This window comes from Aquila chrysaetos, chromosome 16 (assembly GCF_900496995.4).
Source record: "Aquila chrysaetos chrysaetos chromosome 16, bAquChr1.4, whole genome shotgun sequence".
Taxonomy (NCBI): domain Eukaryota; kingdom Metazoa; phylum Chordata; class Aves; order Accipitriformes; family Accipitridae; genus Aquila; species Aquila chrysaetos.
Window position 1 is genome coordinate 4791741 of NC_044019.1, and position 12061 is coordinate 4803801.

Consider the following 12061-nt stretch of genomic DNA (forward strand, 5'->3'; position numbering starts at 1 on the left):
GACGAGCCCGAAGCTCGGCTCTCCGTGGGGGTGGAGAGCAGCGAGCCAACGCTTCGTCAAGCAGCAGCCGCGGGGCTGTGGGCTCTCCGCCCGGGCTCTGGCCGGCCAGGTGGGTGAGCCCCGGGGCCCTTCCAGCTCGGATTCCCCCCTCCCCAAAACGGGGAGGGCCCGGGGGAGGCGGCGCTGGGCCCGCCAGGCCGTGAGGGAGCCTGCCCGCTCCCGCTTCCTGGTTACCGGCCGTGCCCGGAAGCGGGCGCGGTCTCCAGGAAGTGACGTAAACGCGGCGGGCGGGGGGGCGGGCCCCGGTGATGGCGGAAGCGGAGGCCAAGATGAAGCAGTTCAATGGCGGCGGGGCCGGGCTGGACGCCGAGCGCGGCCGTTTCCCCTACTGCGTGGTGTGGACCCCCATCCCCGTCCTGACGTGAGTGCTGGGCCCTGTGCTCCCGGCCGGCCCCGGGGGCGGGCGGCCCGGCTGAGGCCTGGGCCCGCGCCTCCTTACCGGAGAAGGGCCAGGGCCGGGGCACCCCTTGCCTCTCCCGGGTCCGGCTGCCCGGTCCGCTTCGGGGTGCCCGGCTGCTCAGCCAGCTGCGGAGCTGGCGGGGAGCCCGGCCTGCCTTGTGGTAAGCGGGTGTAGGCCCGCTTTGGGGCAGGCAGACCGGGGTAACTGGCTGCCTGGCCTGCTCCGGGGTGGCCCCGCTTCGGGGTGCTCGGCCTGCTTTGGGGTGACTGGGTGCCAGGCTGCTTCGGGGCCCGTGTAGGATTCTGTCCTCGGGGTAGGGCCCTCCTCTCCCCGCAGCGAGGGCGTGTGTGGGGAAAGCTTTGCGGTAGAGCGGGCTTGTCTCTGCAGGAGCGGGAGTGGAGGGGATCCAGTGAAACGTGGGAAGGCTTTCATGTTTTTGGAGCAAAGGTTTGGCTCCGGGGATCTTAGACCACCTTATGCCTCGAGGAGAGCCCCTGCGCTTCACTTGTAATGAGTTAGAAGTGGATTTGCCTTTCCAGTCTTGTCAGCCAAGTGTAAGCAGGCTCCAAGGAGAACTTCTGAGTTTTACTCTAGTCGTGGGAAAATGAAAAGCTGTAAAATGTGGGTTTAGGGGTAGTCTGGGAACACAAAGGCTTATTTTTATGCCTTCCTCTTCCCCTCCGGTTCAAATCAGGTGGTAATGTTTACTGAGCCAGAGCTGAAAGTCAGGTAGAAGACGTGGTGTGGTCCATGCCAGGATTGGGAATGGCACTGCAACTCTCCTCAGTGAGGAGAAGCTGTAACTTTGCTGTTGCTGTTTCGCATACAGCTACAAACCAGCTTTGTTTTTTACCTCTTTTCTTTTTTGATTGCTTAAAATTCCCACCTTAGTCTTTTCCTGGAGGATTTTCCAAAGGTTTTAACCTTCTTATCTCCTGCTGGGACTGATGAAGAGAACTGTCCTGCTGCCAAAGTCACTGGGCATCCGTATTTCTTGTGGGTTCATTCCCTGATGAACAGTGGCATTTTCCTGTTGATTTTGTTTTGCAGCAGAAATTTCAGCGTTGTTATTTGGCAAAATCACTCGTTAGACTGCATAATAGCTCCGTTTTCTTCCTCTGACATTTCCTGTCATCCTTGGATTTGGAGGCTTGAAAGCTAGTCAGTGCTGAGAGGAGAATTAAAAAAAAAAGGAAGAACTATATAGACCTTTGAAGGTGGTAATGCTGTGACAGCGTTATATTCAGCCGTATCTTCTGGCTGATATAACATTGCACAGATAGCCAAACTGTCTGGCTGCTTTCTTTTGCACCAGATAGGAACATGCAGAGGGTAAGTGATGCAAGCGCAGACCATCAAACTGTGCAGAGTCCTTTCTCTGTCGTAGGGTTCTGTTATCAACAGGAGCTATGTGATCGTTATAACCTCAGCTGCGCTTGTCGGCATGTATGGCTTGTCGTTCCTCATAACATCCAACCGCCTCGGTCCCTTTTTATTTTGATAGTTTTAGGATCTCTCTGATTGAGCCGTGACTTGTGAATCTGTTGCTCTTTAGTCCTGCTGTAATCTCTTCTGAAATATTAGTCGCTGCGCGCAGTCCCTCAGGAGAGAGGTCAGCAAACCTGAGAATGCCAGAGGATGTGGGAGAGAGCTGTAACTTGGCCTGAAGTATTTACTTCTAAGTGATGATGATGGAAGGGGGTTGGGATATAGATCTGCTGCTCCCCGGGCCATAAGTATCTAACAGGGAGGAGGTCTTTGAAACAATGGGATTGTTTAGGGGAGGGAATGCTCTTCCTGGAGCCAGGAGCCCCGTTTTCTGTCTGGGGTGCTTAAATCTAGTTTGCTGTGAAAAACTGTAGCATAGATAGGAAGATGGGCAAGGTGACCTTATTTTCAGTTCTTGAAGTGGAAAGTCCAGTTTTATCTCAAGGCAGTTTCTCCTGGATACACAAATGGGTTTGTTCTGCGAGACCATGGCTTGCCCTTCCCTGGCCAGGGATGTGTGTAGTGCAGGCCTTCAGAGTCTTGCGCTCTCCATAACTGCTGCCACTCATGCTAAAATCGTGGAGCCTGACTGCCCCACAGACGAGCTGACTCTAGATCTGCTTGTCAGCACAGCTTTGGGTATTCCCTCTGTGTTTTTCTTTTGCTTGTACCTCTTCTTCATCCTTACCTGTCTTTGCCTGGCTTTGGCTCACCTGCTTTCATCTCTCAGCTGCGTATAACATGTTAACTGTGCCTGTCTATCCCATGCTATGCAGCTGGTTGTACGGCCGCTCCAGCAATCTTCTGGCAGCATGTTGCACGCACTCGGTATGATCGGGGGGCAAATATCTCAGCCTGACGGTTCGCTTGTTGCCTCGGTAGATGGCTCTTCCCGATCATTGGCCACATGGGTATCTGCACGTCGACTGGAGTCATTCGGGACTTCGCAGGGCCGTACTTTGTCTCAGTAAGTAGACGATGGATCCAGGTGCTGAAGCAGAATCTGTGCTTGGTCTGCTTCTCACCTTTGCTGGTGACTTTTGAGCCATCTCCTGTCTTTTACAGCTCAAAGTTCTGCAAAGTAAAGGCTTTAGATGTTTCTGAAGATCACGGATCTTTGCTATTCCTCTGTGGGCTGCTGTCCAGTGGAGATCGTTTGAGGGATATGATGGGTAGTGGCTAGTTTGGTTTGGTGAGCAGAAGGGAAAAAATCCTTAGTAGTTCAGGTTCGTAATTAGGAATTTTGGACCTAAATTCTCTTATAGTAGTCTAATTCTGAGTAGCAGAAGTTGCTTTCCAACTTCCTCAGCAAGCCTGTTACTATCATGCTGCTTAGCATCAGGTATGTGCCAGTCTTCTAAACTGCTTTATAGTCTGGTGGATTTTGAAAGTAAGGGAGTTTTAATTAAAACTTTTAATATATCGGGACATTTACAACTTTGAGTTAACAAAGTCTTAACAGTTAAAAAAAAAAAAAAGAGGGGGAACAAGGTACTTATACTATATAGCTAGATGATGTCACCGTGTATAGAGTATAAATATACTCGTGCCCAGAACAGGACTATGAAAACAATTGAAATCTAAATCCAGACACACAAATAAGGTTGGTGTCTCGAGACTGCTGAGGCAATGTGACAGTTTTATCACTAAGCAATCGCGGGCTGTGAGGCCTTCCAGCAAGAGGCATGTCATGAATATTGCACGGGGTTATCCTCTTGAGACGTTTTTCCTTTTTTGTAGGAAGACAACATGGCATTTGGGAAGCCAGTGAAGTAAGTGCTCTTGTTAGTTTTTATTAAACTAACCAACTGACCTGCAGATGTCCTTTAATTCATGGAGACAGACATGCTATAATATTGCTTTTCTTGTTGTTCAGATGCCCTAATTCAAGTGGATGGCTACTGTGTCTCTGCTTTTCAAGAAACCACGTTAAATTAAATCTTTTTAGAAGCGTGACAGCAATGTAATGGTATTAATAACTAGAGCTGTATGGAGCCTTTATTAAAAAAAAAAAAGAGAGAGAAAAGAAAAGGCTAAAACATTTTAAGATAACAGCAAGTCTTCCAAGTAAATACTGCCTGTGCTGTACTAATGAACTGTCATCACTCACATCCTGTTAATGATTTTCTGGGGGGAGGAGGAGAGGTGCCTGGGTTTTGTGTATCTGTCAGATCAGGTTTACGTTTTGAATGGCCGAAGGTTCCATATCACGGGATGCGAAAGCAGTTCAGAGTTTTGTCTGTGCCCCTGAGGTCTGCAGTTTCTCTCTCTGGGGTGCTGTTGGGCTGAGGGTGCTGAGCAGTAGTTTCTGCTGTCCTCTGCGGCATACGCTTGTCTTGAAGAGCTCAGCTCCATGGACTCCAGAGGAAGTGGATTTCTCCAAGTCCTTTAGGCATCTTCCTGCTGGGAAGAGCAAGAAGTTGTGAAGGTGCAGCAGTAGTGCAAAGGGATCTGTTCTCATCCTTCTAGGTACTGGAAACTGGATCCAAGCAAAGTATACTCCACCGGTCCCAATGCTTGGGACACGGCTGTACACGATGCTTCGGAGGAGTACAAGCACCGAATGGTACGGCTCCGACACTGATGTCCTGTCTGTGTGTGGAGGAGTATCTCCCCAGTGTTTGGGTCCTTGCTGCAGGGATGGGACCTGTGGCTCTGCACCAGCGCAGGGTGCAGAACTGGGGAGCCTCAAGAACAGAATTTCTAATCCGGTGCCCCTTTTTCTGTTCCAGCACAACCTTTGCTGTGATAACTGCCATTCTCATGTGGCTCTGGCCTTAAACTTGATGAGATACGATAACAGCACCTCCTGGAACATGGTGAAACTCTGCTTCTTCTCACTCCTGTATGGGAAGTACGTAAGGTGAGGTGAGGAGCAGTCTAGATTCAGCAGGCAAAGGGGCTCTGTTTCTTTTGTTCTTCCTCGCCCTCCAAAGCTTCAGACTGTCCCATGGAGAAGGGATAAACATCTCTCCCTCAGAACATGTGGGTGTATGTTGCTGGTAGGTGGTACTGTCGCTGCCTGCTGCCTGTTCTTAGGAAAAGGACCAAGAGTGCTTGCTGGGTTGCACTAGATGCTGCTCCCAAAATACTGTCTGGCATCTAATTTAGGGTCCCTGGAATTTGGGAAATGCTAGCTAAAGCAAATCTCACTCTGTTGTCTTTTGGCTGGGTTAGGTCAGAACATAAGGTCACAGAATGGCTTGTCTCCAAGGATTACTGGTTTCTCTTCCCTCTCTTGAATCTTGTTTACATAAAAACTAGTCAGATTTTCAACTGCTGTGGAGCTTCCAACTTGAGTGGAGAGGTAAACCCCGAGCTTTCCTTACTAGAAAGGGCGCTTAATCTCCATTTCAGCTCCTTGTGCCTGAAGAGGAGATTCTGCGAGGACTGCCCTGCATAAAGCTTTTGAGTTGGTCCACTTCTGTTGGGTCTTCCCTGTTCTGGAGAAGCTTCTCTACCAGCTTTTAGGCAAGTGTAGTCCCTGCTGTCTTGGTTAAATATGCCAGCAGTCTGAATAACGAGGCCTGTGGTAACGGGGTTTAATTTTTTGTGGTCTGTCACCACTCCTGTCTGTTCAGATATGAAACGTGCTAGTCTTTGACCTGAATTTAAGCTGGAAAGAGAGTCCAGCCCTGTTGTTCATGATATAGTTATTTGTGGACCTGATTTAGTCTCAATTCTTAACACTCACTGAATCTCCAGGATGTGATGTGTGGCAGTGTCAGCAATGGATAAGAAAGTCAGAAGGGCATCTGTCTCCCTCTGATTTCTCCAGTTATTCTCACATCCTTCTCTCCCTTTTGTCTTTCTCTGCTGATTTCTTACCTTTGAACCCTTCCCCTTTTTTCCGTTTTGCAGCATAGGGGGATTTGTGAAGACCTGGCTTCCCTTTGTCCTCTTCTTGGGGGTGATCGTGACCGTTGTTCTCACGCTTCATTTGCGGTGATGGCAGCTGTGAACTCCCCATTCCATGGGCACACGAAGAAAGAAACTGTGACTGATCCAGCGAGATGGAGGCATGGGACTCTGGGAGGAGTTTTCCAGGGAAGGTGGCAGCTCCACTCCATTGTAACAGCTCGTCTTTGTTTCCTGGAACTGGCTTCTTTTCCTTCTGTTTTTGTTCTGTCGATGGTGTCTCCCAGTGTCAGGGGTTCTGAAGACTCCTGCTCTCTCCTTGAATGTGCTCCCTTTCTGCAATTTGGTAGGTAGAAGTGCAATCAGGAAAGGAGAGGTGTAGGCACCTTTGCTTTCAGTGCCAAGTAAAGCCACAAGGCAAAACCTGCCTCCTGGTTCAGGAGCACAAACAGATACACCTTGTAAGGCTCTCTCTGATCATCTGGTTTCTTCCTCTTGGCAGACTTCATCAGATGCTTCCTCAGATTTCCTGGGTCTCCAAGAAGGAGTTGTTTCCCTGTTGCATGACTCTCCTGTAGCACATGTTTCAAAGTGGAGGTGTGGGATTCCTCCTGAGGGTGTAGAGTGCCACAGCACTCACTGATGGTCTCCCCAGTAGTGACAGAAAGGTGTTGACGGTGGGACACTCCTCTGAGGAGACATGCAGAGGAACGCTCTGTGGCAGGGCAAATTCATCTGGTCCTGCTGGTGAGCCCAGAAAGGCAGGAAAGTCGATTGACTGGCTTGGGTATGGCTCATGGCAGTCTGCACACTTTCAATAGCCTGTTGCACAGTTGGGAGTCTATTGCTAAGTCCCTTTTAGCTTGTGCCAGAGAAAACATAGCTTCCCTCCTTCTCCCTGTGCTCTGAATATCTAAAATTGTCATTACACTTCTCGCGAGCCACTTACTTTCCTTTGATCCCTAGTACTTTGTGTGTCGCAGCCTACCTGAGCTTGCAGAGGTGCCGGTAGGAGCAGGTACATGTTTCTGGGGCAGAAGGCTTAGCGTAGGGTTTTGAAAGCATCCATGAGAGCAGCACCTGAGACCTGAGCTTAGTGGGGCCATCAGAGATTAACAGAAAAGGTGAAGGGACTGGAAGGCAGCCATGTTCTGGTTGGGCTTTGCAGCAGCAAACTGGGGCATTGGCTTTCTTGCGACTGGTTCCTGGATGGTGAAGGAGAAGGTCTGTTTATCTCCTTGGCATGCTTTGAAGAGCACACCTGGGTAAAAATGCTTTGCAGGACTGGCTTTGATGTGAGAAATGCTGGTCTGGCAGCGTTGTGGGGCTGATGGCCCTTTTGAGCCCTGGATGGGCCAGGATGGGTAGTAGAGGGATAGATTGTTCTTGACTGCTAGGCAGGAAGTGAATTTGGACGTGACCCAGAGCCTCTTCCAGGGGAAGAGGTCCAGGTCTGTGTTTGCTGAGGCTCTGGCCTGCAGATGCTGCTTTCTGTGGGGCTCTGAGCCAGGTGGCTTTTTTAAAAAAAAAGTGTGGCTGAAGGGTTATGTGCAGTTGAGCAGATCCCCTCTGACTGCAGAGGAAGGAGAATAGCTTTTTCACTCAGGCCTTCAAAGGCCGGCTCTTTACTCCACTGCCTGATGGATTTCAACCTCGAGCAGTGCTTATGGCCAGCAAGAAAGCTCTTCTCCACTGCCTGCCATCTCTGTGGCTTCCTCTGACTGGGAAGCCCATTTGCCGTCACCCTGCTGGCCCTCAGACCTGTCCCTGTGTGCCTCATCTGCTTCGATCTCCCCAGCTCCTCTAGCCATATGGGAAGTTCGGGGACTTCTCTTGGTCTTCTCAATTTCTGCATTTCCTCCTATCACTTTTAAGTAGCCCCTTTAACCTCTCCCTTCTCCCTAGCACCCAGTTGTCTGTCTCTCATCTGGTGCTGGCCTTTCTGGGCTGGGTGGAGGTGTGCAGACCTCAGCACCCTTCCCTGTCTACCTGGAACTAAAATAGTCGTCGGTGTCTGCTCTCTACAGTCATTTCAAGCCTGTGTGGAGAGTGAGCTGGAGGGTGCTGGGCCTGGGGCTGATTAGAAAGCCAAGATCTTGATCAAGGAGAACCTTATGATGAAAGGATGGTGTCTTACCGAGCTACCCGGTGTCGCTGCGGTTTCCACCCAGCTAGCCTGCTGGCTAACGTGCCCTAGGACAAGCCAGTTGAACAGGAGAGATTAGTCCTTTGCCTCTGTTTTTAATTTAAGTATGATTTCTCAGAGCGACCCGCCAAGGATGTGCTCGGAGTCCCTGGCCCCAGGGCTGAAGCCAACCTGTCTTACGCAGTAGCAATAACCTAGAGACTCTTAGGCCTGTCTCACACGTTGATTCAGTGTTTTATAGATAAGCTATACAAGCATTGCCAAAGCTGAGACTTTGAGTTGTCGGGGGAGGCCGGGAGTGGGGCTGCTGGCCACAGTCCCTGCTCCTGGGACTTCTGAAAACATGTTGAGTGCCATTCCCCACTGTGAAAATCCTTGTCGTTTGCTCCTAACGCTTTTTACCAGATCTGGGTTTCGAATGGAGACTTGTCGAGCAGCAGCAAATGGACCTCGTAGTGGGTTGGAGTGCTGACTGCCGGGGAAGGAAGGCGGTGCTTTGCCCAAGTCCTGGCTGAACAGCCGATCTGCTTCCACCGACGGAGATGGAGGATGGCTCCGGGCATCCAAAGGAAATGTGGCTAACGGGAGAGCAAGGCCCAAAGCTGAGGTACTGCAGAGCCAGCCTGCACATCCGTGCTGGACACGCAAAGCTGCCTGTACTCGCACAATGAAGGATGGTGCCCGCAGAGGTCGGATGCTGGGGGAGGCGGGTGGGCTGGTCGGATTTACGGTTTTCCTACGCTGCGGTAGTGTCAGCCCAGCGCTGCGGGAGTGTGCAGAAATGCCGGCGGTGCTCGGCGTGGCTGCCCAGCAGTGCTGCAGCCAGCGGCTGCGGTTGTGCAGGGAGTGGACTGCTTCCTCTTGGCGTGGGAGGTGGCAGAAGAGGTGGGTGGGTAAGGAATGTCCTCTCCTTGCAGCTTCCTTCATCTCACTGCTGGCGTCTTCGCAGTACCCCCTTCGACTAGCCATATTAAAGGTTCACCCTGTCCTTCACCTTCCAGATGCCAGTTTTATGCTCCCCTCTTTTCCCCTTTGCACACGCTTGCGCTGCAGAGCTCCGTGGCTTTGCCGTTGCTCTCCAGCGAGGGGCGAGCCCTCTGTACCCTCATCCTTTGTTCTCTTTATCTCTGTGGGGCACTGGATTACTTTGTAAATATTTAAACTCTGCTTCTGTGGTTTCATAATCCTGACGGTAGGGGAAATAAACTTATTTCTGTGGATGTCTCCAAGTGCCGCATCTCTTGTAGTCAAGACTCCTTCCTTCTTCCAGCCGGGAGCAGAGTTGGTATTCCCCCCCCTGCCTGGCTGAGCTCTGGCCCCTCTCCTGGCCCAAGGCAGCGTGTCTGGCTGCCTGCACAAGCCAGGCCCTGAAGCTCCCATGCCTTTTACTTTATGAATTTGCCCTTTGCTCTGCTCCAGGGCAAAACTCACAGCCCTGTTTTCAGACCTGCTGTCGGGAAGAGGGGTTTGGGGGCAGGAGGAACCCAATTGCCGCAGCATTGGGAAACATTTGCAGGCTTTAATCCCAGGTCTCTCAAAGCCAGGGACCTGCCGAGGGTCTTTGTTATATTTGGGAGGAGAAGGGGCTCTGCCTGCTCTTGCTCTGTGCTGGTCTCTAAGCCTCTGCCCGGTCAGCAGAGCCCTGTGTGGCCCTGGGCAGGGGGGAGCCGAGCGCTCTGGGGAAGAGAATGCTTTTTTAGAAGATAAGCCCCCGCTTGCAGGTTGATCCCCTTTAGCTGTAAATAGCTTCCCTTTCCCTTAAGTCTCTTAACTTCTCTGTTTTCTTGGAGGCTGGGGGCACTGGCCTCCTGGCTCCTTTTCCCCTGCCAGCACAGAGCCCCCCATCTTCCATTTGCGCTGCAAGCTGTTGCGGAGGGGACATGTGTGCAGGGCCTGGGGCTGCCGGGAGCTACAGAGGAGCGGAGAGCAGAGTGGGATGCGAAGAGCCGGCCTCGTTTTCCCCTCTCCCAGCAGGATACCGCTGCCTGAACTGGGAGCGAGGGAAGCTGGGCCTCCGAGTGCTGTAACGAGTGCTAATGCAGCAGCCGATTTTCCGTTACATCTGATATCCAGAGGCCAGAGCTACGCGGTGGGGAAAGTAGATCAGCCTTAAAATTAGGTTGTGTACAAGGCCCGGGGATTTAACGGCACAGCCATCTTACAAAACACCACCTGGATCCTCTCCTGCTCAGCCCCTCGATCCAAACCACGCTGTTCCTGCGGCTGCGTTAACTCCAGCCCCTGCTTTGGCTCCGGGGCTGTGAAACAGCAGCGGTGGGGATGGCAGGCAGCCTCCGAGGGCTTTATCCTGCTCACGTCTGTCACTGGAGCACGAGGTGAGGATGCAAAACCCACCAGGAACACGCTCTGCCCGGCGTGCACGGCTCTGTACTGCTGTAACCGTCCTGCTGGGTCCCTGCTTGCCTCCCAAGCGTGGCGAGATTTTTCTAACCCACTTCTGCTGCCTGGGGAGCTGCAGGGAATCTGGCTGGAGGTGCGTGGGAGCTGAGCCGCACGGTTTGGGTCATGGTATTTGGGGATTATATGGAAGCAGCCGGTCTGAATGTGCCAAGACAGTCACACTCGGGCGCCTGGGGTGCTCACAGCTCTCCGGCCTTGGCAGGAGGCTGGACCCTGCAAGCCCTGCTCCTCTTATTTTTCTCTTCTACCTCTCAGCGTGGTCAGCCCAGCCCCAGGAGGGACGGAGGCTGCTGGAAGCCAGGGAGGCTACAAAGCAGAGTGGCTGGATCTGTCCCAACCTGCCAAATGACCTGAACCAAATCATCAGAGGGACCTCGCTGCCTCCCACCCCTCTGCCTTCACCCAGGATGGCTGAGCGTGACCGATCCACGCCAGCAGCCACGGTGTGGGGGCTTCTTCAGCGTGGGGAGCGGGGCTGGGGGTCCCTGACCTCTCCACGGGGTCGGGGAAGCGGATGCCCCATCGCCGGCCATGCCAGCGCCACGGGGCTGGCGTGGAGCTGCCTTTGAAGCGGGGTCACTTTGCTGCAGCTGGCCGGAGGGGAGGGGGCCCCATTTCTCATTCCCTTATTGGGGGGGCGGGGGCACATCAAAGGGCTCCCTGGGGAGCAATATCAAATTGCACTTAAGCATTTGCACGGTGGAAGCTTTTGAAAACGCCAGCGGTGGTGGCTGGGCTGCCTGCGGCTGTGGTGCCTCCGAGGCTGCAGCTCCCTCCTCATCCTCAGCCACCCCATCATCCCAGTTGTTTCCCAGGCAGGGGAGGGGAAGGGGGTGCAAGACCCAATGCTGGGGCTCTTGATGCCTACGTCTTCCCAGACAGGCCTTGCACATCATCCCCGGCCAGAGCCGAAAGTGGAAATGCCACGAGGTTCCTGCTCTATTGCCAGGATTAAAAATTAAAAATGAGGAGGGGGCTGCAAGCAAGCAGCCCCCCAGCCTGTGGGAGCTGGGGTCCATTCCCGCATGCCCAGGGAGTGCTCGAGCGGCACATCAAAGGCACCGGGAGGGCAGAGGGCATGGGGAGCCAAGTCCCTGGAGGGGGGGAACGGGGCCAGATGGCTCCATCCCTGGGGGGGAGGACGTGAGGATGTAAAAGCAACAGCAGAAAGGGAAGGGGGGCGAGTTGGGGCTGGGGGAGGCTGCCGAGGCTGTGTGTCTGTGGGGCACCTTTGGGATGTGAAACGCCCTCTCTGGTTTGCAGAGATGTTTGTGTTCTGCAGCTGGTGCCCGTGGGGGGATTTAGCATCTCCTGCATCCACCGCCTGCGTGGGCTCCGTGGATGCACAAAGGCCTGCCTTCCCCTCCAGGGTCCCTGGGGGAGGGACCCCCATCCCTCCCGGCCTTCTCCCCACCACCGTGCGGGGTCAGCACCTCCTGGTCAGGGGGACATGGGCTGGAGGGGCCGCTCCAGGGTCCCCATCCCTCCAGAGATGCTCTTGGCAGCTAGTGACCGTGGAGCTCAGCTCCAGCAGGAGCCTTCAAAGCCTCTGTTTCCCTCAACGCCCCCCCCCCCCAGCCCTGCAGCCCACCCTGGGTGCCCTCAGCCGGTGGTCCCACAGGTGCTGCCCACCCAACCGGGCTGCTGATGCTGCGGGTGCTGCCCCACTCCCCCACCTGCAAACCCAC

At 53.4% G+C, this 12061-nt stretch overlaps 1 protein-coding gene across 2 annotated transcripts; it reads left to right on the forward strand.

Annotated features, from left to right (window-relative positions):
- The first annotated feature begins 263 nt into the window (after positions 1-263).
- Positions 264-9172, forward strand: TMEM222 (transmembrane protein 222). Of its 2 annotated transcripts, none has more exons than XM_030039848.2 (6): positions 264-421; positions 2831-2915; positions 3689-3720; positions 4418-4514; positions 4681-4816; positions 5810-5920. In XM_030039848.2, exons 1-5 carry the CDS (start codon positions 309-311, stop codon positions 4813-4815), a joined length of 462 nt encoding a protein of 153 aa, XP_029895708.1. In that variant the 5' UTR covers positions 264-308; the 3' UTR covers position 4816; positions 5810-5920. The 2 variants fall into 2 exon arrangements, with proteins under 2 accessions (XP_029895708.1, XP_029895707.1); XM_030039847.2 differs by having other exon boundaries at positions 266-421; positions 4681-4811; positions 5810-9172.
- The last annotated feature ends 2889 nt before the right edge of the window (positions 9173-12061 follow it).

What these genes read in the sequence shown, in the direction of transcription:
- TMEM222 (XM_030039847.2), top strand. Translation starts at nt 309, where the DNA reads ATGGCGGAAGCGGAGGCCAAGATGAAGCAGTTCAATGGCGGCGGGGCC. An exon ending in CAGGGCCGTACTTTGTCTCA is followed by an intron (nt 2,916 to 3,688) that starts GTAAGTAGACGA and finishes CCTTTTTTGTAG; the next exon opens with GAAGACAACATGGCATTTGG. An exon ending in CTGTATGGGAAGTACGTAAG is followed by an intron (nt 4,812 to 5,809) that starts GTGAGGTGAGGA and finishes TCCGTTTTGCAG; the next exon opens with CATAGGGGGATTTGTGAAGA.